This window comes from Chlamydotis macqueenii, chromosome Z, assembly GCF_036417535.1.
Source record: "Chlamydotis macqueenii isolate bChlMac1 chromosome Z, bChlMac1.mat, whole genome shotgun sequence".
NCBI lineage: Eukaryota > Metazoa > Chordata > Aves > Otidiformes > Otididae > Chlamydotis > Chlamydotis macqueenii.
Genome location: NC_141593.1, coordinates 29,458,793 through 29,483,898, shown reverse-complemented (window position 1 = coordinate 29,483,898; position 25,106 = coordinate 29,458,793). Strand labels below are relative to the sequence as shown.

Genomic DNA, 25,106 nt, shown 5'->3' with positions numbered 1-25,106 from the left:
TGCTGTTTGCTTGTGCTACTTATCAATGTATTTTGCTGTGCTTGGAAACATTTTGATAAAAGCAATGGCCGTATGCCTGGACTGGCATACGGCCCTGGCTGTGATGCCTTTCCTGTGCTGCATGAGCTACCTTGCAGAGAGAACAAGGGATTACACCTCCCTCTTCTCCTCTGGGGTTGATGCGTCCAGCTCTGTTGCATGGGCTCCTGAGTTTTTTGTACATCCTCACGTAAGATGTTTGATCCTGTTATCTGGCATTGTTACCTTGTTGTTGGGTGTGTGGAACCTGCTTTGGTTCTGATGTAAGAGCTCAACAACTTGTTGAGCTGACGGAGAAACATGCCCTGAAGCAGTTGATCTCTGGATGACAGGGTGTGTAGGAGGTTCTGGGCAGGTGCCTAGGGCTCTTATCACCTCCTATAACCTGAGATTTTGTACCTGAACAGGCATGCAGTCCCATTGAATTGGCCCACTACTTGTTGGAAGGATACCTTGCCTACCCCAATGAGACCCAGCAGCTCTTAGCACTGTTTTGGGGCTTGGCCTGTGCCTAATGGGCCTCCATCTAGCACCATCACAGCAGCAGGGGAAAGTGGACCTGTGTCTAAGGACATGATGGCTGAGACAGGGACCCAAACCTCAACTACAATGATTGCTCCAGTAGTAAAAAGGAAGCACTGGCAGTGGAGGTTAACAGGACTGTACTGTCAATTAGTAAAGGAGGAAGGGTCTGATCAGGAGGCCAGTCCTTTGGCAAGGAAACCTAAGAAAAAGGCAATAGAAGTCATCCAAGAGGCATAAACCACCCCATGCCAAGCTCCAAGATATGCAGAAAAATTACAGCTGTCAGCCAGGCAAGCATATTGCTGCCTGGTTGCTCAAATGCTGAGATGCTGGAGGGGATAGTCAGGAATTGAGGGTAGGAAAGCCCAGCAGCTGAAATTCCTTGCTAGGGACCAGGGAATCAACAAAGAAATCAGAACAGAGTTGGCAATCTGCAGCCTCTGGAGATGATTCCTGTTGAGTGTGAGGTGTCTTCTCAAGGGTGATCTTGTCAATTACTGAGGCAATTGAACCCCTGCTGAGGAAGGTGTTTAGTATCTAAGAGAACTAGTAGTGGTGGAGGTGGTCTGCAGTGATCTGGACAACAAACAGGTCTCCACAGATCTACATGACATCCAGTACACATAGGCCGTGTAGAGGAGGTCTGTGGAAAATGCATGAGTGTTGTACACCAGCTCACTGGTGATGATGGCCTGGCCACATCCTGAGATACCAGCTGTGGAGAGACTGTCATGCTGGTTCTAGAGTGTTTGAAAGAGAATCCCTCCACCTCTCATTCCCACAGGCAGTGTCTTGGCTGTCAGGGGTGCCTTATGCAGTCAGCTTCCTCCTGCCAGAGGGAAAGGGAACCCCAGGTGCACACATGGCACCCTCTGGTTCTTCCTGCATGGCTGAGTAGGACATGAGGAAGTGGAACAGTGAACTCACCTGGAAGCTAGAAGCCTGTGTACCTGAACTGCAGAAGACGGCTGCTAAGAAGGGACCAGTTAAGAAGGCTGCCGCACCAGTTGCTGTCAAGACAGTGGAAAGCAACCAGCAGTCCCATAGGTCATAGAACAGAATCATAGAATGGTTAGGGTTGGAAGGGCCCTTCAAAGGTCATCTAGTCCAACCCCTCTGCAAGGAGCAGGGACATCTTCAACCAGATCAGGTTGCTCAGAGCCTCATCCAATCTGGCCTTGAATGTTTCCAGGGATGTGGCATCCACCACCTCTCTGGGCAACCTGCTCCAGGTACAGAATAAAGGCTGAAAGTGCCTCTCCTCCTGAGTCTGGTGAAGGGATTTCTGTTCTGACACCACAAGAGTCAGAGAGTGAATCCTGCAACTAGGAGTAAAGGGTCCCTGCCTCTAGCTAGACGGAGGAAGGAGATAACAAAATTTAATGGACTGTATGGATTCAGCAGCCTGGCACATTGAATTCATGGGGGTATAAGGCTTTGGTGGATACTGGTATACAGTGTAGCATAATGCCATCAGCGTAGGAGGGGGCTGGACCCATCTGGATTTGTGGAGTGATGGAGGGATGTCAACAGTTGCCTATGTTGGAGGGTGAAGTGAGCCAAACAGGGCACAAGGCAGAAGATCCTATTGCAGCCTGAACAGAGTGATGCCACCATTAAGTGCTGCAGTGTGGGAGAAGCTATAACTCCAATATGAACGGGAGTCAAAGGCGGCCACACAGTGTACCACAATAGAGCACTTTTCATCATCCCTTTCTTCATCTCATTCAAACTTCTTAGAGATGAGCCACTCTTTACAATTACCAGCTCTGTTTTGTGAGTAGTTTTACTCAGTGGGAAGTGAAATTAGGTTGAAATTTTATTCCTTGGACGGCTACCGTAGAATCACAGAATAGATTATCTTGTGATAGGTTATCTTGTGATTATCCACATATGCTTTGCTGTTTCTCTTACTTTGTGCAAGATCTGTGGGGTCCTGTGAGTGTCTGTGGTCCTTCTCTGCTCAGAAATGCCCAGAGGTGAACTGCATAGAAATAGACAGAGCTTGTGGGCCGCTTGCAGTTACTCACACTTAAGAGATTTCAAATGTTAGAGTAAAATCAAGATAATCTTGGAAAACGCGGGGGAAAAAAAAGGGAAGAAAGTCCAGAAAATGTTGACCTTTCAACTGAAGTGACCTTTTCTCCTGGGCTGGAGAAAGTAAGTAAACCAGAATAGCAAGCTTCTTGCAGTCAGCCTCATTTGGATTTGGTGCCCTCTCGTGGAAACTTTTTTCGACATTAACTAACAGCTCACATCTGACCGCCTTGTCTTCTGATCAAGAACTTCTGTATCTAGCAGTGGCAGATGCAACCCAGAAAGACTGGGTGGCAGTCTAGACTCCCTTTACGTTTCTGCTGTGCAGCTAAAAGGACTTCTTAGCAGTGAGGCAGGGATCCTTGTGTTTCCTTTCAGCACAGCTGCACAAGAAAACATTGAGAGTTCACTGCAAGAAGGACAAATACCGAGGTCCTGAGACAGATGTGTCAATTCCTTAGAATAGCTTTTAAAATAATCAATGTTCGTCTCAGCTTCTCTGTGGAACATGAGGTAGTGACCATCGTGCGGTTTCTCATTAAAACAAAGTGCCTTACTGTCAGTCATTTAATGCAACTAAGTTTGAGTGACTTAATAAACTTAGTTAAATTTATCCTTCCAAGAGAATCGTAATAGAAAAATGTTTCAGTATCCTCATTGCATAGAGGCAAAGGATTGTTTTTAGAGAAGGTGTATTTATTGTGTTTAGAAGGGGTGGAGTCCCTAGCAAATGTCTGGAAATATCCTGAGCTCCATTTTCCTAATGATCAGTAACAAGAACCTGCATTTATTTGTCTCCCTCTCAGGGAGGCCTTATAGCAGTCTTTCAGTGCCTAAAAGGGTCCTACAGGAAAGACAGGGAGGAACTCTTCAGCAGGGCCTGTTGCGATAGGACAAGGGGCAATGGTTTTAAAATAGAGGCTGGTAGATTCAGACTAGATGTAAGGAAAAAAATTTTTACGATGAGGGTTGTAGAACACTGGAACAAGTTGCCCCAGGGAGGTGGTAGATGCCACATCCCTGGAAACATTCAAGGCCAGCTTGGACAAGGCTCTGAGCAACCTGATCTGGTTGGAGATGTCCCTGCTCCTTGCAGGGGGGTTGGACTAGATGACCTTTAAAGGTCCCTTCCAACCCTAATCATTCTATGATTCTATGATTGAAGTAAAAGTACTTCTCCTTTTTCTTTCTAAATGAACTGTATAGAGCATGTACATAGCTGTCTGAAACTTCTTAGCTATAGGCAAAATACTTCAGTCTAAAAATTTGTTTTGAATAGAATGGAGAAGAAAATGCTTTGGAAGTCAGCTGAAGATGTAGACAAAAGTTGGAATTCGATAGTTTTCCCTTTCAAGTTATTGTACATGTGGAACCTGATTACTGTAAAAGAAAATTTGTCTTTTTAAAAAAAGGAGACGTGAGAGGAAAGCACTTTAAATCTGCATATCTGAGATAATACTCTGGAACTGTGGCCCTAAAAATGATTCATGCAGTAAATGAAACTTTATTTTCCTAATAAGTATTTAGATGCTGATACTTGAATGGATTTTCTAAAGAAAATTGAGTCATATCCTTCAGCACAAGTGCCAGTCTGCCAGTAAACATGCTCTCAGGATCCCTTTTGAAAACTTTGATAGTGAGATATAGCTGAGTGTAGGCTATAATGCCTTAAGTTTTTTTAACTAGTCATACTTTAGCCTCTGCTTTTTTTTTCCCTTCTAAGGTTTGCCTTATTCCTAAATCTGCTCATGGTACAAATCCAGCAAGTGCACAAATGGCAGGGATGAAGATTCAGGCAATTGAAGTGGATAAAAATGGGAGCATTGATATCTCCCATTTAAAAGCAATGGTGAGTATTTAATTATCTTCAATTTTCAAGGCAGGAACAGTCCTTTTCTCTACAGAAAATAGTGTTGGCAGCTGAATCAGATTTTTCTTTGAGAGAAAATGGGGCAATAATAGTGAATACACGCTTGCAAAGGATAAGTAATCCTTTCCTTTTTTTTTTTGCTCACTCAGACATTAGCCATGTGACAATTGTGAGATTTCCTTTAATTTGAGGATCTTTGGTGCAGGAATGGCTCATAGAGTCTTTCTACAGAGTAGGCTCTTTTACAGCAGACCTTTCTGGTCTATATCCAGTATTTGAAATGAATGTAGCCAGTTCATGAGTGCGAAGCATTTAAAACTGCACTTCAGCCTTCGCTGAATGAAGTTCAAGCCCACCTCTGCTGAGGAAGGTGTTGCTAGGCAACTTTTTTCACTTTTTGGAGTAGATGATTGGCTGCAAATGAATCTTGGGAATGCAAGGGAGTAGCAGAAAATACATATTTGAGCAGGCTTTTATGGTAGTTACAGAATTGTACTGCTGAAAGTAGGAGGGTGGTCATTAGATCACATTACCTTGAAGGCCAGCTGTTCCACTTGGCTTGTCGTAAGGTCCCAGAAGTGACTATTAGATTATGTGACTATTATCTTTTAATACCATGCCTTCTTCCCCAGTTTATAGTTCTGATTTATTGAGAAAACACTCTTTTTTCCATAGATATTGCTGAAGCAAAGAGCCCAATATCTTTTGCTGACTGTCAATGACTTAGACTACCTGCTGATAGACTTGCTTCTCACTTGTAAAACACTTGATGACCTTAATTATATGTTTTTGTAAAAGTCTTCTCTTAAGAACCTTTAGGAGCCTCAGTGACCTTTTTTTTTCTCTTTCCCTCTCTTTGTGCTTGTCTCCCAGGTGGACAGGCACAAAGAGAACCTGGCAGCCATCATGATCACCTACCCGTCCACCAACGGTGTGTTCGAAGAGGAGATCGGAGATGTGTGTGACCTGATTCACAAGCATGGAGGCCAGGTTTACCTTGATGGAGCAAATATGAATGCCCAGGTACACAACCTCCTAGGCAGATTTATTTTAACTGGGAGTATACGTTTCCTTTGAGTAAAAATGGCGCAGCAGTACTCAGTTCAGACCACAACACAGCTTCCTCACAAGATGGCACAGGATTTGGGGGAGGAAGTGACGTTACCAAGAACAATAATAAAAATTAGATGGTGAAAGTAATTCTCTTCTATCTGATTTTGCCCTGAAATATGTTGTAAGATGTATGAGTTGTTCACTGAAATTGGGTTAGTCTGCCGAATCAATTCATGAATAAGAATTCCTAGAGCAAAAAATTGTTTTCATCAATTCTTGTTTATGATGCATCACGTTAAAGAAAAGCAGGAAAACGTGTAACATCTTTTTCAACCTATTTTTCTTGAACAAAGTAATAGTTCTTAAAGTGGCCTGTAAAGAATATTTAGAGACAGAGTAATCCTTTCACAGGTGGGTCTGTGTCGTCCTGGAGATTACGGTTCTGATGTCTCTCACTTAAACCTTCACAAAACCTTTTGCATTCCCCATGGAGGAGGAGGACCTGGAATGGGACCGATTGGAGTGTGGGTATCTCTTTATTAGCCTTTTCTTTTAAAAAAAAAAAAAAAAATCCCTTAGTGAATCTTGGTTGGCAGTTCACTTAAGTACAGAACCACGAATGGGAGAGGTGTGCTGTTTGTAAAGTTTTGTCCTTCTCCAGGATAGTCATGTGCTGATCTTATGAACGGTGAGGTTCACACATATTCCCAAACCCTAACTTTCATGTTGTCCCTTGTCATGTGTAGACATCACTCAGCAGTCTGGTTTTTGAGTAAATGCAGACACGATCTGTGGACTTTGAGGGCTGATATTGTATGTAGTCCAGAACGCAGAAGTGGTACATGAACTATGTGAATCTGTCCTATAGGGCAATCATACTCCCTTAAAAGAAAATAAGCTTACTCTTTTAAAAAAATAATTTTGATTTGGATAGCTGCATGAATATCTTGTGATAGGTTGAAAACTGAGTGCCATCCTCCGTTGTCACCTGTTATGTTAAGAAACTTTCTGTTGAAGAAGACATAGACCAAACTTCCTGGAGAACTGTGTTTGGAAGGAAGGTGAAAAGAAGCTACTACTGAAACTGTCCAGAAATGGTAACACAGGAACACACATTTAAGTTCTAAAATCAATGTTTTTGTTTTAGGAAGAAACATTTGGCTCCATACTTGCCTACCCACCCTGTTATCAAAATACAGCCGGATAAGGATGCATGTCCTTTGGGTACTGTCAGTGCTGCACCTTGGGGTTCCAGCGCTATATTGCCAATTTCCTGGGTGTACATCAAGGTGTGTAGACTCTTATGAGTATCAGCTGAGGGTCTGGTTCTGTTCCAGCAAGTCTGAGGACCACTGGAACCACATGAACAGGTTTAAGAGCAATTCGTTATAAGGTGTTTGCATAGACTGAAATGCATAGCCTACGGCACAGCCATAGGTTATTCATATACTTTGAACCTCCTTGTTTTATGGTGGGACAATGCAACAGCCTATTGCCATCTGTTGCAACAGGAAAAGGTGGCAGGACAACTGCTCTGTCTATGCAGCCTGCTTAATTCTTCTGTCTTTTTTCTATAATAATTCTTGAGACAAGTGGACACAAGGCAGAAAGCTGCAATCAGGCTTCCTCATCCACTGTCTCTGACATCCAAGTTCTCATGTTCAAAAGCTGCTTGGTAATTACTGTTCTTCCAATAATATTTTTGAGTGTATGCTGCAGTATTGTTATACTTGACCTGTATGTAACACTTAACTTTCCAAAATCTGTTTAATAAGAACTTGAATTCCAGGGGATTTTACTGAATTTGAAAACTGAACTTGGCTTTGGATGTGCAACAACCTGCTTATGAGCTATGTAATTTTTTTAACACCTTGTCATTTAGTGATAAGCCTGCAAATATTTGGTTACGTATATGGAAGCATTCAGCCAACCCAGATGAGTGTAGAGTCAAATTCTGTTTGAGAAGAGGGTGTGCTGGGACTCTGAGCAACATTTAAAGCTTTCAGTGAGAGAAAGAGTTGGAATGAATGTAAGGGCAGTGGCATTCAGAGTACCGTGTAGCCAGTTTGATACTCTAACCATGGAATCTTCTGCTCCCGACGAAATCAGCTCTTCTAGAATCTGAAATGAGCAAATCTGAGCTGGTGCAAGAACCTCCATGGTGGCTTTTCAGCTGTGGGTAAAAATCACTTGTGACTGTAAGCTGGTTTCTATTACAGAATATTTAAACTGCAGTAGATTTTTAAAGGAAGCTGATTCTTCACAGTGCAAAGTGCCATCTGTTTATGCTGTCCCATCTAAAGCGGCTATCTTCAAAGGCTGTTCTCCTTTGCCAACTTAACTTCTAAGTGCAGTGTTAAGAAATTCAACCACAGCTCAAGTCCAGCACTGTCCTTTTGCTGTGCTTTAACAGAGGAATAAATGCATCAGTGTTCATGTGGCTCTGGTCTTTGTTAATGCACAGTGTCATCCATGGCATGACACGGCCAAGCAGAGCTTGAGCTACTGGGATAATCTGGATAGATAGCAGACATAGTTTTCCAAGCAGCTCTCTGGATGCTCTTTCCCTGGGGGTAAGGATGGTGACAGGCAGCATGAGCAGTTCTTACAGGTGTGCTGAGGATGCTCTTGAGTTCTGCTCACTTTTCCGTTCTCTTCAGATCTCCTCAGTTTGAGGAAAGGTTTGGCTCGTTCACTTCTTGACTTTAAGCAAAAACTTTTATACAATTAGGAGTCTCATAAGCTACGTATACCAAAGTTGCTCTCCAGTAATACCCAGTGTTCTTCTGTGAATGTAATGTGGAAAAGTGTAGTAGCAGTGTGACTGCCTTAAAACTAGCCAGGTGCATTAAGGGGCTCTTGTCTGTCATGCTTGCCGGTACAAGAACACACTTAGCTTGCCTGGGAGTGTTTGTAAATCTGTTTCTTCATGTTATTCCTCTTTCAGACAATGGGAGCGAAGGGTCTGAAGCACGCTTCTGAGATTGCTATACTAAATGCAAACTACATGGCAAAGAGGCTGGAGAAGCACTACAAAATCCTTTTCAGAGGAGCAAGAGGCAAGTATTCGACAATTTGTTTTCTTCTACAAAGCTACTTTTTTTTTCCTAGTGTAGAAGTTGGCTTGCAATATGGTTGGTTTTTAATGCTATGTGACAGCTGCATCTCAGACTTCTCTTGATGTTGTTGACAAGGAGAGAAATAACCTGCCACACTGCTTCTCTGGAGGTATTGCAATGAAACTGAGATACTTAGAAGAAAAAATGCCTGTTTGTAATTAAACCTTGTCATCAGATTGATCTCCTGGAAGTGTAGTAGCAGATTAATGAAGAGCAGAAAAAAGAGAAGCACCGAAGTTGAGACCTCTAAATCTCCCATAGCCAATGGCACAACAATTTAAGAACTGGAAGCAATTTTTGGACCTGTACTTCCCCTTGCACACCTTCTCTGAAAAAAAAAAAAAGCCCCCATTTCTTTCATTTCCGCTCCTTATTCTCCTTTGTGAGATGGAGAGTAATCCCATATTTTAGCTACATTCTAGTCCCCTGCTATGACTCTCCAGTCTTGCAGCAGGACAGAAGTAACAAGAAGTGAAAGAATTATCTGTTACACTATAGTAACTATCAGATAATGCAACTTTGCTTGCTTAAGCTAAATGACACCGAGAACATTTGAGTGCAATATGTATGCTCTTCAAAATACACGTCTTATATTTAATGGAGTACACCTTGGCTAAGCGTGCAGGCTGCATTTTAAAAGAATGTATTATTTCCTCATGAAGTGAATGGAAGTTGCAAATTTTGAAGGATTCCGCAATGAAATGGGACAAGGTTCTCCAGGATCACGTATATAAATTTAGGTGTCTTCAGCCTCTCTGTAATACCATATTTGAGTTTTTCTGTGGCATAACATGAAATTGATTATCTTGTACGTGGCTAATTCAAGGTTGCCTAAGACGCAGATGGTACTGGGCCACTGACAAAACCAGTTATTTTTCAGAGTACTTGTAAATTATAGGAACTACTTTGTCCACCCTTTCCTAGTTCTGATCTTGGAAATGAGGCCTCTTCTTAATATGATGTGGGACTCAGAGGGCCAGTCTTCAAATACTGAGTTGTGTCTCTCTTACCTGATAATTTCTCTGGTTTGAGTTTTTGCCCAAGTGGATATTTTTTTAGTTTGTCTTTTTGCCATGTTTTCTACAAAACCCATCAGAATAGACTGCTTGGTAGATTGCATTATTCTCCTAGTACCTAAACATGGTGTACACATTTTCATTTACAGGTTATGTAGCCCATGAATTCATTTTGGATACGAGACCTTTCAAAAAAACAGCAAACATTGAAGCTGTAGATCTTGCTAAGAGACTTCAGGATTATGGTAAGTCAAGTATCTTTCTTTGAAAAATAGCAGCATACTGAAGAATTTCCTTACATCTCTTCTAAAGGGAGCCAGATACATTCTAGTCCAGTGGTTATGGATGGTGAATCTGTCATGATCATTTCAGGTCTCCTCATGTTCATCAAGGCCTAAGAGAGAGATTCACAGCAATTGAATTGTAGTAGCTACTTACAAGTCTGCTGCTACCTCCTCAGTTTTGTAAACTGCCGCTTCAAATTTGCAATTCCATGACTCTTTAACCATTGGAGTAAGTGGGTTGGAACCAAGAGCTTAATAAAATTAAAAAAAAAAAAAAAGGATAATAGGATTTCAACATTTCCATCCTGATGCAGTTTAGGCACCTCTGTACACATGCTCTGAAGAATCTGATCAAGGCTACTCTTTGGCTGCCAGACAAGAGGACCCATTGAACTGCTTGGTCCTGAGTGCAGGAAGGGAATCATAAGAGACCATCTTTTCTTTTCACCTTGTTTACCAGCGCAGAAATCTATACTCGTCTCACTTTTCATTCAGCCTGTCATTAGAAAGTAAAGTGACAAAATACTTCTCCTGAAGTGAGAAGCAGAAACAGAAATAACCTGGGAAAGAAGCAATATACTTCGGGCTGAAAAGTAACAAGGCAAAAAGGAGCAGGTTTTAAGAGGGTTTCATTAAATCAGTGTGTAACTCTATTGAAAATAATACAATGGCAATGTCCTTCAGTGTTTAAGATAGTTTAAAAGTCTGTCCTACCTCTACAGTACACTGCCAACACTATCAATGAGTTCAGTCCTACAAAGATTATAGAAAGAGTTGAATTTGTGAATGAATTGCTAGCTAATGCATATATTAACTGATAATCTATTGTGAGTGACTGATTTTTTCTTTATCAGGTTTTCATGCTCCAACCATGTCCTGGCCAGTGGCAGGGACGCTTATGATTGAACCAACAGAATCTGAAGACAAGGCAGAGCTGGACAGATTTTGTGATGCAATGATCAGTATTCGGCAGGAAATTGCTGAAATAGAGGAGGGCAGGATGGATCCCCAGATTAACCCGCTAAAGGTAAGATCGCATGTAGAGCAAGTTACCAGCATCAGCTTAACCCTTGAGACGTAATTTGATTACATGAACCCACTTCCTGTTTTTTCACTGCTCTTGACAATAACTGTGTGCAGCTTCTTGAAATTTTACTTTTTTAGAAACCTTAAACTTTTTCAAAATTTGAATTTTGACTTTTTCAAGTCAAGTCTTTGCTGACAAAGCAGAGAAAGTTATTTACACAAGCACATGATCTGTAATTTTTGAGGCCATCTCAAAGTAACGAAGGAGAGATGATTATTTGTCTGGTTTAAGAAGGGAAGTGGAATGACCTTAGAACTAACAGTAAAATAAAGATTGAATGAATTATTTTAGCAACTGCAGGACAAAATTTCTATAGGCCCAAGTTCTATTCAACTCTTGTAATGCTGTACTGACTTTTTAAATACCAAGGGGATTTAGTGAAAAGCTGGAAGCATATTCAAACCTTGGATAGTATCTTGAGGCAAACTGAAAAAAATCTGGATACTGACTTGCTTCCTGTTTTAAATCTGCCTTTTTTTTTCCCCAGAATAAATTGTATTCTTGACAGACGCTCTAGGCAGTAATTATTTGTATGTAGTAATGTGAACTTGAAGGAGGCTTCACACTGATATGTTCAACTGCATTCAGTATGTAATGTCCTAAATATGCCTTTTTGCTTGTAGATGTCACCACATACTCTGAACTGTGTCACTTCTTCAAAGTGGGATCGTCCTTATTCCAGAGAAGTGGCAGCATTCCCACTGGTGAGTAAATAATTGGATCCTCGTGGTGTGGTAATACATAAATGTGCTTTCTGCTCTGTGGTTTTCTGGTCAGTTGGGGATGAAGTAGTCTGGTAAGAATAAAAACTTTAGAGCCCTTCTTACTGTAGCTCAGTTTTTACATGTGTGAGCTCTACAGTAGTTCCATTAGTTTTGTTTTTCAAAACACGGAAAAAAAGATCTTAAAAAGAAAAAACTTTCCACACATGAAGTGCAAATTTGGCTTTCTAAATCTCAGTACTTCAACTCTGGATATTCCTGTTGGAAACAGCCCGTTCAGTTCTGACATACCGCAGCAGGGGCTCCCAGAACAGAGTCGCACGTCCTGATGTTCAAAGCTCTGCTCTAAATAACTTGGATGAGGGTTTGACAAAGATGCAGTCAGCACGGGTCAGGCCACCCCAGTGTGAGTCTGCTACAAATAAAGGTCAAATTGGAGCTGGATATATCAGACCTCTTAAGAGCACTACATAAAATTGCTTCCACAATCTGAACAGCTAAATATATCTGTAACTTTTCTCACCTAAAACTGAATTGCATCTATTTTATTCCTGCATACAGTTTCAAAGAGGAAGAATTTAACTGCACCTGTGAAGTTTGCCACCTTGTTTTATGTATTATGTTATAACTATTGAACAGCACAGGACTCTGTAGTCTCCTCCACTTTTCCAATGTTCCTAGCCGTAAGCCAATTATTCAAAGGGCCTGTTCTCTTTTATCCCATGAATAAATGCTTCTTTGCAGGCATTTGTAGAGGACATAGTTACACTTTTTTTTGAAGAATCTAAATATTCTTTTGATTATCAACTTTTTTATACATGCTTGCTAACTTTCAGGGACTGAAAATAGATTTGAAGTATGACTTCACTTAAAAAAATCCATTTTTCCAGCGTTTGCCAGTCTTAAAACTTCTAATGTCTATTACAATTATGTAGATTTGCTTGGTAGAAATATTAAAATAGTTGTTTTTAATTCTGTACTTAGCCATTTGTGAAGCCTGAAAGCAAGTTTTGGCCCACAATTGCTCGCATTGATGACATATATGGGGATCAACATCTGGTTTGTACCTGCCCACCAATGGAAGCCTACGAATCTCCCTTTTCTGAACAGAAGAGAGCATCTTCATAAGGCTGCTTCCAGCTGCCTGGATTTCTGAGTCCATCAGGATGGCCTTTTCCTCCCAGACCTGATAGGGGATTTATATACCGTGTATATTTTGGATAATCATCATCTTTGTTAATTGAATCACTGCTTAGTTAAAATGTAAATACAATCAATATGTTAGGTGTAAACAAAATGTAATGGTTACACAGCAGTTGATGTTGAAGTTGCCTTGATTCAGCATTTTGTCTGTTTTGTACTAAAGTTTTAACAAATAATACCTGATTTGCAAAGTAGTATGGAAGAGATGGTTTAAAAAAGTAGAAAATATGCAGATGCATAAGGCAGTAGTAATGAATAATAACTGCAGGAGTAATTGTTTATATTTTGTAAAAAAAGACGAAGTATATAGTTTAATTTACTTCACGTATTACCACCAGTATTGCTAGTGTTAATATTTCATTTTGTTTTTTTTACCTACTGATGTTAGTACTCTAATAAAATTGGTCAGAATTTTAAGTGTTGTCATGTTCTGGATTTTAACTTTTCAGCTGGATTTATCCAGCAGAGCAGGATGACATTTTGAAGCTTAAGTTCTGATTTTTCAGAATTGCCGCAGCAGGTAACAGCTTCTATACAAAGCAAAATACTGGCAGAGATTAACATTGAAATAAATCTGTGATTTTTTAAAATGAGCTAGAATGATCAGTTTTACTGAGCAGTAACAAACTCAACTTTTTTCTACATCAGTTTTTCCTTGTAGTTCCATCTAATCTTCTTCTCTTATTCTGGTGAAACACCTTTTCTAACAGCCTGTGAACTGCTTAGGATGAGTTAGATCTCGTCTAACAAAATACTCTCCTTCCACCATTTCTCAGATCTCTTTATTTTGTATACTAGCTTTGGTTTGTACAGTACACTCGACCTACTGTGCTTTATCATGGACGTCTACAGCTGGTGTAATGATTCACAGCTTTAGCTCTGGCCCTCAACAAATAGCGACAGCACCCTGAGACCAGAGCCCTGCTGTCACGCACAGTGCCATATCCAATTGCTCCGTAGCCAGAATACAGACCTTAAACAGAAGCCTCTTCTAATCTGTTCCCAGTCAAATTTGTAGAAACCCAATCCCGTCACAAGTTACACAGACAGACCGTATGTGTTACAAGCACACCTGAAAGAAACCCGAGAGCAGGTCTGTGCAGATTCATTTGTGTCTGATGCAAGTGAGCGCCCCTGTAGAGATAAACTCATTCAGCCACATGAAGCAGGGTTTTGGTGAACGAGGAAGCAAGCACTGGGGTAACACTCAGACCAGGAAAAGGACCTTACAGTTTTGCACCTTACAACCAGTAACTACTCCACCTCTTCTTGAAGGTCTACATGCATACTCATGCCTGGAGCTTTCTCTGAAGTGACACAAATGAGGCTACTGTTCACAGCGCTATTTTAAGTACCGTACTTTTGTGTCCATTATAGTGGAAGTTTCAGGACTGCAACTTTTGCATTACCTACCTTTAGACTTCAATGGGGGCTTTAATTACACAAAGAGACTGCAGACAGAAATTGCTTTCATTAAAGGAAGGCTAGGCCACATATAGGGTTTGATATGAAAAGCTACACCTGGGTTCTAAAACATCTCATTTTTTTCACTATGTATTTAGAATTTTATACTCAAGAATTTACTATTGAAAAGGGAGCCTTTCAGTAGCTACTGATATAACGCTAAGGGTGTAAAAAATTGTGAAAAAACACTACCAACTTGTAGTTGGAAAGGAAAGGACAGTCTTTCTGCATTGCCAATCTCACTCCACAAAGTCTTGTCAGGCTACTTTAATGTTTGTCAAAGGTTTGTCAAAGGTAGTTTCATGTTGCTTGATTGTGTATGAAAAGATGTATTAAAAATTGGTTTACATAGTTTTGTATTAAGCAGAGAACTTCCCATTCTTGACCTCAAACCTACAAATTTATCTATCTCATCAATTAATTGGTAAAAGCTAACAAATGGAAAAAAGCATCAAAAGGTATAAAATACTTCATAGCACTCAGCTATCAAGTAAAAAGCAACAAAGCTTATGTGCTTACTGCACAGACGCAATGACTGTTACAAAGGTTTTCCCCATAAAATGCTAAGCTACCATTTTGTGAAACAAAGAAGTTCAGCAGAATATAAGAATCCATCGACAGCCCTTTTAAACTGTATGCTTAGCACTAACACCGATTCACCTACTGAACAAAGGCTGAACCCTCACTGTAGTAAGCACAGAAAAAGCTGAGGAGTTACATCTTTCAAAACTGTTTAGCAACACTTGGTTTTCTGATATATGACTATAGAGAGAGCACCAGCATTATGTATTTTGGATGCAAATGAAATCCTGAGCAGAATGAGGGGGAAACTGGGGAAAGAGAGAAGTTACTTATTTCGGATGAAATGAGTAAGTCATCAAGTGAACTTCCAGCCACAAAAAAAAGAGCACTGCCATGTGCATCTCAATGGCCAGTTCATTCCCACACCAGAATAAGGGCAAGATCTTGAATTACCGAGAACGACATATATACTTCCATATATACTTCTAACTATGCCTGCTTCACAGGCTAAAGGCTGTCAGTGCAGCCCCATGCCCACGGTGGGAATCTCTGACGGATGGCTGTGCACCGCACCCACAGCTCCTGGCTCCACCGGGCTGGCTCTGGCAGCATTCACCACCAGTGCTAACGGGGCAGGAAGGGCTCCCTCTGACACCGGTACCTGGACTGAGTACTAAGAAGCTTCCGTCAAATGCTCAGCAGAGACCAGAGTAGCTACATGACAACATAGAGTATGTTTGAGCTCATGGGTATTGATGTCAGGTTAGGTTTTTTAATCTTAATTAACAATGTTTTTTTCATTGAGAAATGAGTTAAGGAATTCCTCAATGAGTTAAAGAACATAAAGCCTCATGTCTGAAAAATAAGACCACCACTAACAAAAGCATTTAGTATTCTGAAAAAAAAAATTTCTATAAAAATGTTACAATTTAAATAAGCGGATAATAGTAAAAACAAAATTAGCAACTTTTCTGAATCATAAAATATTTAATAAGGTATATTTGGGGGGGATATATTGTATATAAAATTTCAGATCACAATATGAAGCGATTTGAACCCTCTCCAAGCTAGCACTGCCTTCAATGCCGTGTAGATGTATTGCCACTGATACAAGACCTACTAAAAGCATACAGTTTAACTAATACAGAAGTGGCTTTTTTATATGAAATATTTTTTACACAACTAGAGTGTCTTGAATACCCTCTTTAAGTGCAAAAAACACAGATCACTTTACACTAATGCAGCAACAATGCATTCATATTGTTCTCATTAGTCATTAGTAGTCAACTTGCATAAGATACAAGAAAAGCACAATGAAGCTCACAAAAATAGACTAAAAATCAGCCTGTTCTTGCAAAAAAATACAGCATAATGGAAGAAAAAGACAAAAAAGGATTATGCACACCACAGAATTTGCTGTTCTTTAATCCAGCTGGCTTAAGTGCTGTTTCTGGGGTTTTTTTTTTGCTGTTTTTTGTGGGTTTTTGTTTTGGTTTGGGTTTTCTTTTGTAAATCAAACCACATGGACCAGGCACAACTAATATTCAGGAGGCAGTGTGTAGCTAAAACTTCACTAACTTTTTTCATCCCCATAATTTATTTTCCTCTGTCCTGAGGTAGTTACAAAAAAAACAAACCATAAATCAAGCATCAGCTAGGCCAGTAAGAGCTGAGGCTTTTCTTTTTTTTTTTTTTTTTTTTTCTTTAAAAACTATTTGTTAACTGGCCAAAACTACCCTTGATGTTAAAAGACAGCTGAGAATTGGAGTTCTCGCTACACCAAAAAGATGGCTGTGAGGGAAGAGGGTTAGCTGCTTCAAAATGTGACAATATATTGAGTCCCATCAAGCTGGCTGGTCCACTGTTGAATTTCCCATGTTTATTCTCCTTTACTGTCTATAAAGTCACTGGGAGAAGTACGGAAGGATCTGAGCACATCATCGTCCTTTACTGTAACCAGGGAAGAACTGGTCCAGTAATGTCTGCAGTATCTTGTTGGGAACCATGGTGTAGCCCTTTCCCAGGTCATAGCGGCAGGCAGGGCAGGTGAAGACTTCAGCTCTGAAGGAACGCTGTAAACAACTCTAGGACACACAAAGACAGAGAAGGAAACTGTGAGAACTTCGTTTTAGACTGACAGCTTAACCAGCAAAAAACTAAGGAATCACTATAAACCAAAGATGCAATCTGCTGTACTACTACAAAAAAGGAAGTCATTACCAAGCCCTCTGGCACCTACCCCTGCCTCTATGACTAAAATGTCCTAACAAAGGAACTCTGCTCTAGGCTGGGATGTGAAACATTGAGCTTGGAAGGAATTAAAACAAATCGCTAATGAGATCTCCCCTTCACCTCCACCACTGCCTTTCCGTGAATCACAGCCACGTCTCCAGCTTCCTTCTCGCTTCCTGGTTAGATTGCTATGGTTTTCCAGACCTTCATTCCAAGAGGATGGTGATTATACGACGTATATTGTTTATGTAACAATCTCCATCTACCACATCACACGAGATTCAGTTAAGCCTTAAAGACATACATACAACAATACAATCTCTAACACATCAGCACCAGTGCGGCCCTCCTCACTGTGTTACCACAGGCTCAGACAGCCCAAGCACTTGAGCCAAGTATCAGAAATTTGTCAGGGCAGATCTGCACCCAAACAGCAACAGCAGCTTACTATCAAACCATTCCTTACAACTTTAAGTAGATGTTATTTTGTATTCACAAATATTTACTGACATCTTCACATTCTCTGCTTTCTGAGTTGGTTGCCATTCAGCTTTCTCCATCATTTTCCAATTTCCGTAATTCTAAATATTAACCTCTTCATAATACTGTTTATGTTATTTACAGAGCCTTAACCATTCTATGCGGGTCATCCACAACAACAGTGATTTTTACTGGAGTGATACGTACCTTCCCGAACAGCAAACTCGCATTATCAGATATTGTATCAGAATGCTAATAGTCTGAGTCCTCTTAGGCAGAAATACAAGATATGGCAGGCACAGTTCAAATACGGACAATTCAGCACATGATTCTATACAAACCCATGATACAAAAATCAACCCTAGTACAAACTGGATTCCAAACTCCTTACATTGTACCCATCTGATCAAGATTTAACAAGAGTTACAAATTGAGTTCTGTGGCCCTTCTACCAAACACAAACAATGCCAAGAATAACAAGATAACTTACTCTGAATAAGCCCAAATAATTTTCTTGTATTTATTCTGCATCCTTTCAACAACTCTTAATGAGAGTGCTACACAATTATAAAACCTAGTTTGTCCTTAACTGTGTAAAATTAAATTATTATTACTGTATCAACATCTAGCTCCTGGACAAAACCAATTCCTAGTGTACCTCCACTGATCACAAAGGAATGACACTAATGGTAAACCTCACTCATTGTGTCTATCAGGAACTATACTGAACATACTTCCACCCTTTTTTACATAAAATTAAGGTTACACAGCTGTCACTGAATGCAAACTTGTTGCATGTTTTTGCTCAGAATGTTAGGCAATAATTATTATATTTCTAAAATACATATTGCTTTGCTGACTGGTGTCTCAGAGCCAAGAAAACAGCCCAGATCAAGAAGGAGTTTATTCTTACTTTACAGACGTTGTGGAGGCACTCTGTTGTCACTGGCTGGTAAACCAGCTCCTGGCAGCAGACACACATAAAGGATTGTTCCAGTTTCTTCAGAAAATTCTAGTGCAGGGCAAAGGAATAAAAAAGACAAACTCTATAACAGTTCTCATAAATGCCACTTACTACACAAAGTTTATGAACTTCAAGAAGTTCTTAAGTGAGTGCAGCTTTCTAAAAGTAATCAGGAAGCAGGTCCATAACTGCTTAATTTCCCTGCTCTTCCAGAAATCAGAGAACTAATGTTTTAAAGATTATTTTCTTGTTTGTGTGAGTGTTGTTATAAACAAAATGAAACAGATCAGAGGGCTCCTTACGCCTGATTCTTAGCATAAGTCAGAAAATTTAGTAATTGTGTTTAGTAACTGCTGCTAGAAATGTGCATGTCCCTAAAAGATCTCTGCTTCTTTGCCAAGGGAACTTTTTCTGCTAAGAAAGCCACTTCTGCATTTTCTCCTGTGCTAGCTTAATGGCTTCTTCTCTCCTCAGGCCAAATTCTCTGCAGTCTGTAAATCAACCTCCCTTTTTTTAAAATCTTCTCAGGGCACCTCTGAGGAATCTCAAAAACCATTTGTATCAGGTGTTTTATACACACAAGCATTCTTACCTCTGGCATGTCACTGATTTCCAAATATCTCTAAAATACAAGCTTGAGTATAGGAAAAAAATGCAGATCTATATGCGATCAAAATACAGTTCTTTGTAGTAATTTGTAAAATACCAGATTCACTTTAAACCACATTTTATTTAGTTAAAAGGGAAGGCAGTAGTTTCAAGCAGAAAGATTTACATTTTCATAGCAGTAACCCAAGGCTACCACTGATTCCCATTGCTTTTAGTGGCAACTGAATAGAAATCTTAGCCAAAATTATAAGCAGGAATTTGTAGAAAAAAAGACTTCTCAGTAACTCCACGGCTTTTATATTACTGTGTTCTCCTTTTTCCGAACACATATCTCTATTTCCTGACATCATGCACAATTTTAAGAGCTGACATTCCTGCTTGTCATTACAGACACTGGATAGAAGACAAATAACAGCAAATAACTTTACACTGTCAGTTCCTTCGCAGCTAATACAGAGTAATAGATGCTTTTTCGGTTACAAAAGCACCATAAATAGCCACTGTTAATTCTCAGATAAACTAATTACGTATGTGCATTATTAGAGATCCATTTTCCAACCAATGGTTTGGTTTTCACTGAGTTGAGTTTTATCAAGTTTTTTAACTTCTCAGTGCCTTCATTTCTTCTGCAAAACAGCTAACAGAACTACGAACTTGACATTGGTAAGACTAATTATCACTGAAAGACACAGTATTTCAAGAGACACACTTTTTGTGGACTTTTTTTTTTATACTAGTGTCTACAGTCTCCTCAGTCTTGAGATCTTCTTGCTATTTTCTTGACATTTAGGAGAGGAGGAAAGTATTTTCTCTCTTACTTAAGGTTCGCTCTCTACAGAGTAGGATAACCTAGATTTGGATGAAAATATTTTCATTTCATACCTACATTTGGAGATGACGGTACTTCTGCCTTCTTAAACAAAGCAAGCAAGCTGTATTTTCTGGCATAAAATCATTTTCTGTCTAAACAAAAAGTAGTGACTAGAACCATCATGATCAAGTCTGATCTCTCACATTAGCACAGCACAAAAATAAATTTACAGTTTCAGAGAAAACATGCTCTTTTCAAAAATGAAAAGGAAAAAAAGCCACTTCTAACTTCAAGATGTTTTTTTGAGCAAGAAGTGATGTCTATAATGCAGGTGCAAACTGAGCCATAAACAGCAAATTGTACAAGTGAGGACTATTGTCTTGAAATCGAAGTCTTACAAATAAAAATAATGCTAGACACATTCTGTATTCAGCAAAAGTTCAACAAACAAATTAAGTTTTAAGAGAGACTCAAGATGTCTCCCTACAGTCTAAAGAAAAGGTAAACGTTAAAAATGATGCATGCACCAAACATACTGGTCCTTCCTTAAGAGAAGCAAGGACTTCATCCCACAGTTTCTGGTTCATACAGTCTTCTCTAATCAGCCATTGCTGCTCTTGGGTCAGCTGGAAAGCCTCTCCTTTCCCTCCATCTCCCATCCTCATGGCTTTGGGTGTATTTGTAGGTTCCTCTACACCTGCTTAAGATTATGACCATCAGATGCAGTGACAACAGTTAGTCTGAACTAATAAAAGGGGAAGACAAAACTGTTTCTAGAAGGCTAAAACATGGGTAACACTAATGAAATGCAGAATCAAATCCCTACTCCACCTCATACTGTTCAGCATTGTTTTGGACTGCTACACACACTTGCACAGAAGACTGTTCATTTTTCTACAGAGCTTAAGAATAAAAGCCATAAGAGCAGTAAATAGGGAAAGATCCCTACACTACTACTTAATTACAGAGCATGTACTTATCAATTTACATAAATATTCCAAGTAACTTTACACTTACACAGTTTTCCTGCTACTGGCTTAATAAACATAACATGACAGACTTTGCAGATGAACGCTAAAAAAGTAAAAAGAAATACCATCATCAATTGTCCTTTTCTGGTTTCCGTTACTCTGGCTGGCTGGCTCCTGTTTGACAGTTTGCTTTTTAACCTTATCTTTCTTCTCCTTACTAGCCATGGCTTCCAAATAACCTTCTGGATACTAAAATAAAAAAACATAGATTTAAAACAAAACTCACTGGCATACAGGAATTCCCAAATACCAACAGGACTAATTTCTGAAAGGCTTTAAAACCTTGTGACTACATATTGAAATAGCTACAAAATAATTTTAAAAACCCTACATGATGGAGAAAACATTTAAATTAGTATTTGTTATTAAGAAAGTGTAGTCAGCTCAAAGAAACTAATCCAGACTGGACTGTATTCAAAATAGCCCAATATCTGTATCTATGCCCTTCCAACTACACAAATCAGTTAGGCAACACTGAAGATGATGGCACGCTGTATGATATACCATTGCCTTGCTGAGAAAAGAAACAGTATGTTATTTCTTTCTAAATTTGATGGATTCTACAATGCCCAAGTCCTCATGGGTCAGTTTAGTTCTGTGTCTGAAATACACTATCCATGCGAACTCCTCAGTCACATGGAGAGAAAAATACATTAAAAGGTACAGGTTTTTTCAGTTTCTTCAGACAGACTCAGCTACAACAACAGTTGCTTGTAGAAATTCTTTCCAGCCTAAGGATCACAAAACTGGATTCAAACTCTTAGACTTCCAATCCGTATCTGCAAAGCAACTCACTGCCAAGGCAGAAAGCGTCATTCAATGGTCCTTCTGCTGTGTCACTATTACAGGATTCTTTCAGTCTGCAGAATATCTGTAGTGGTTTTTTGGCATTAAATCCTGCCACAGTGAAGTACAAGAAAAAAAAATGGAGCTTTAATTTAACTGATTTCTATTTCTGGAATTCATTTACTGGAAACGAGAATAAAAACAACTCCACAAGTCCTGATTCAAACCTGTACGCTCAGACCCAGTTTCTTTGACCGCTCCATTCCTTCTGAAGTCCAAGGTGCAGGCTCAACATCATCTCTCCTCAGAAGATAGCGCCAAACTAAAAATCCACATTTTCCAATTTCTGGCCAATATTTCACGACCTAAAGAACAATATTAAATTACTGCCATTATTTTACCCCAAGCCAAACACATGCATATAGTCATACTTAACTGTTCAAGAAGAAATGAGAACAACAAATTTTACATTACTATTATACAGCAGCTATTCCTTCAGGTGCAATTTTTCTGTATTTTTGATAAATACAGCGCTCTTAAGAGGCATACACCTTTATTTCAGATGCTGAGAAGCCATTAAACGCACAAAAAGCTAGAATATAGTTGGAAGAAGTGAAGAAATAAATCGATTTCCAGGGATGAGTATGAGTCACTAAGCACGTATAAAGTAGCTTACATGTTCAACTTTATATATCCTATTATGGATTATGTTCTGTTATCATTGCTTTGAATAATTTCATTTCAGTTCTCTGCAGTTCTTTTTAGTCTTTCAGTTCTTTCAGTTTTTAGCCTTAGCTTAGGGCTAAAAAGCTATCATGGACAAAAAAGAATTATTTAAGTCATAATGAAGAATTTGCAATGTAACACATATTAGACTTTTTGAAACAGCTGAAGAAAAATGTTATGTTGCACTTGGTAGAAATCAGAATACCTTGTAAATGCCATCGTATCTGTTGCCTTCCTCTGGGGCATATTTGCTGATCCGCCGTCCTTTTGAACTGCGCACTACTCTGACTGGCTTACCAGCTCTCCAGTTCTTAGACTCTGCTCCATTTTTGTCATCCAGTGGGGCATCACAGTTAAGGGCCAATGCCCTAGAAAGACATTTAAAATCTTCATAAACTAGATTGTTTCATGCAACAGATTTTTGAGAATTAATTAAGATTAATTAATTAAGTAATATCTTATTTCTCTTGTTTAGTTATGCTTTATGAAGCAGCATACTACTTTTCAGTATAGTCTTTAACAAACTGCAGAACTGATGGAAGCAATGAGATCCATGCTACCACATAAGGTAAGAAAAAAAAACGGGAACAGAAAATATTTTGTTGTCAAGGTTCCAGATGAAAACTCAGCTAATACAGCTAAATAAAACAAACCAATCCTTTTAGATTCAATACTCTTCATTTTAAAAAATAATCAATTCCTAAGTAGCACTGAGGGAATTAAAAGGAAATTATAACAAAAGGCAAACTTTCCCTATCGCTATTCCACATTAACTCCAGATTTTAAGGCTTTTTAAGTGTGTACACAAAAGTAATGAATATGACGAAAAACACCATAGAGAAAAAAGTACATGGTAACCATCAAAAAACCCTCTATGTAACTGAAATCTCTCGTAATACATACATTGCCTTAAGGCAGTAGTTAAGTAACAGTAACAAACCCTTTTATCCATTAATTACATTAAGATCCTTTTCTAGAAACCTGGAGCAAGACAGTATGAATACCTACCAGACCAAGCTGCCATAATGAACACTATTTCTACTACTACAGCCTGATTTGAGTAGGGATTGAAAACTCTTCAGAATCAGACTAAACTAAACCATGGACTTCAGAGTGGAAGAAATAATATTGTTTATAAACAGCCATAGTACAAGTATAAAACTTAATTGTACAGAATAGTAAGAGATAGATATACAATGATGACTTTAAAAATGTTTCTGATACAAAACTTTAAAAAGGAAAAATGTCTGGACAAGCAAAACCAATACTGGTTCAACTACACAGAATCATCATAATCTTCAGTATCAAAGTGCTTGAAAACTTTTAACAAAATCAGTAACTGAGAATAGCACCTTATTATAGTACATGTGGACTAATGCCTGCAAAGCTACAAGGCAAACTTTGCCGTGGATTTCTCATTTGCTAAGAGCAGAGAAATTGCTGAGACTAAGGAGTCCAGCTTTTAATTCTGTTTCCCAAAGCAAGTTTGCTCTGTTCACTAAATATGCTTGTAAACCTATTGCTTAAACTTACTTCCATCTTCCTTCCCTCCTTGCTCTTGTTCACATCACATCCTTTCTCCCCCCCCCCCCCCCCCCCCCCCCCTTTCTCAGCAGCCAAGTCAGGCTTTTCCTTTCTCTCCTCTAAGTACCACCAAAAAGTACCACCAAATTCCTCTCCACTCTGCTTGACAGCAGCACATCATATCTAAAAGCAGACCTGGTAAAGAAAACGTCTCAGTCAATCTCGGCACCGCATAGGTTAACTGGTCAGTTGCATAATAGAGACTGTACTGTTAGAACTAGAGAAGGATGGAGAACTCTTCATCCAGGCAGGGTTTTAGAGGATGTAAAAACACTTTAAGTCTAATTAATCTTTTGGACATATATTTCCTTTTTCAAGCATCTGTTTTTGATAAAGCAACATCCTAATTTACTGCTTTTGACAGAAAACTATGCTGGAAGAAAGGGCTAGCAAAATAGAAAAGATTTCTTTTAACATGGGAAAATGAACATACTTTCGTCCTACTTAAATTTCATAATTGATTTAACCATTGAAGAAAAAACGTAAAAAAACCACCCATAATAGAAAACCTCCACCCAAGAGTTTTGACAAACTTCTGATTACATTCAAACAGTTCTCTGAAGGAAATTGTAGGACTACTTAAACCAGAGATATGACTACCAGCTGCACCAGCAATATAGCAATGTATTTCATTCAGATGCAAGTGTTTCTTTAAATCAACAAAATATAATGCTTAATAAAATGTCTCTTAGCAGCAAGAGGCACCACTGTTTTCAAACGTAGCATATACAAAATTGAATAAATATAGCAAAATGTTAGTTTTTAGTTAAAGGATTACAACCCAGCTCTTTGTTTTGGAATACTTTTTAATTTTATCTTCAAAACTTACCTATTCATGTGTGTTAATGTCTGATCAAATGAATGTTCTCCAATCCTTTTATTGCCAGAAAGATCTCTACCTCCACTCCCAGTGTAAGTGAATTCATCTCCTCGATCCTGTGC

At 39.2% G+C, this 25,106-nt stretch overlaps 2 protein-coding genes across 6 annotated transcripts in view; one reads left to right on the top strand and one right to left on the bottom strand.

Annotated features, from left to right (window-relative positions):
* Positions 1-13,372, top strand: part of GLDC (glycine decarboxylase) — a 43,813-nt gene extending 30,441 nt beyond the window's left edge. The window contains exons 17-25 of the mRNA XM_086771083.1: positions 4,325-4,450; positions 5,345-5,494; positions 5,936-6,048; positions 6,672-6,813; positions 8,472-8,583; positions 9,809-9,904; positions 10,798-10,970; positions 11,654-11,734; positions 12,737-13,372. Coding sequence (XP_086627209.1) covers positions 4,325-4,450; positions 5,345-5,494; positions 5,936-6,048; positions 6,672-6,813; positions 8,472-8,583; positions 9,809-9,904; positions 10,798-10,970; positions 11,654-11,734; positions 12,737-12,880 — 1,137 coding nt within the window. The 3' untranslated portion in view covers positions 12,881-13,372. The remainder of the gene's footprint in view (positions 1-4,324; positions 4,451-5,344; positions 5,495-5,935; positions 6,049-6,671; positions 6,814-8,471; positions 8,584-9,808; positions 9,905-10,797; positions 10,971-11,653; positions 11,735-12,736) is intronic.
* Positions 13,373-15,908: 2,536 nt separating this feature from the next.
* Positions 15,909-25,106, bottom strand: part of UHRF2 (ubiquitin like with PHD and ring finger domains 2) — an 86,427-nt gene continuing 77,229 nt past the window's right edge. Inside the window, exons 10-16 of one of the 5 annotated variants that reach the window (XM_086771013.1) lie at positions 24,994-25,100; positions 22,786-22,948; positions 22,082-22,219; positions 21,134-21,257; positions 20,565-20,737; positions 18,567-18,665; positions 15,909-17,025 (exon numbers count right to left, since the gene is read on the bottom strand). In XM_086771013.1, coding sequence (XP_086627139.1) covers positions 16,879-17,025; positions 18,567-18,665; positions 20,565-20,737; positions 21,134-21,257; positions 22,082-22,219; positions 22,786-22,948; positions 24,994-25,100 — 951 coding nt within the window. In that variant the 3' untranslated portion in view covers positions 15,909-16,878. The remainder of the gene's footprint in view (positions 17,026-18,566; positions 18,666-20,564; positions 20,738-21,133; positions 21,258-22,081; positions 22,220-22,785; positions 22,949-24,993; positions 25,101-25,106) is intronic. The other 4 variants (XM_086771015.1, XM_086771014.1, XM_086771016.1 and 1 more) reach the window with 4 other exon arrangements.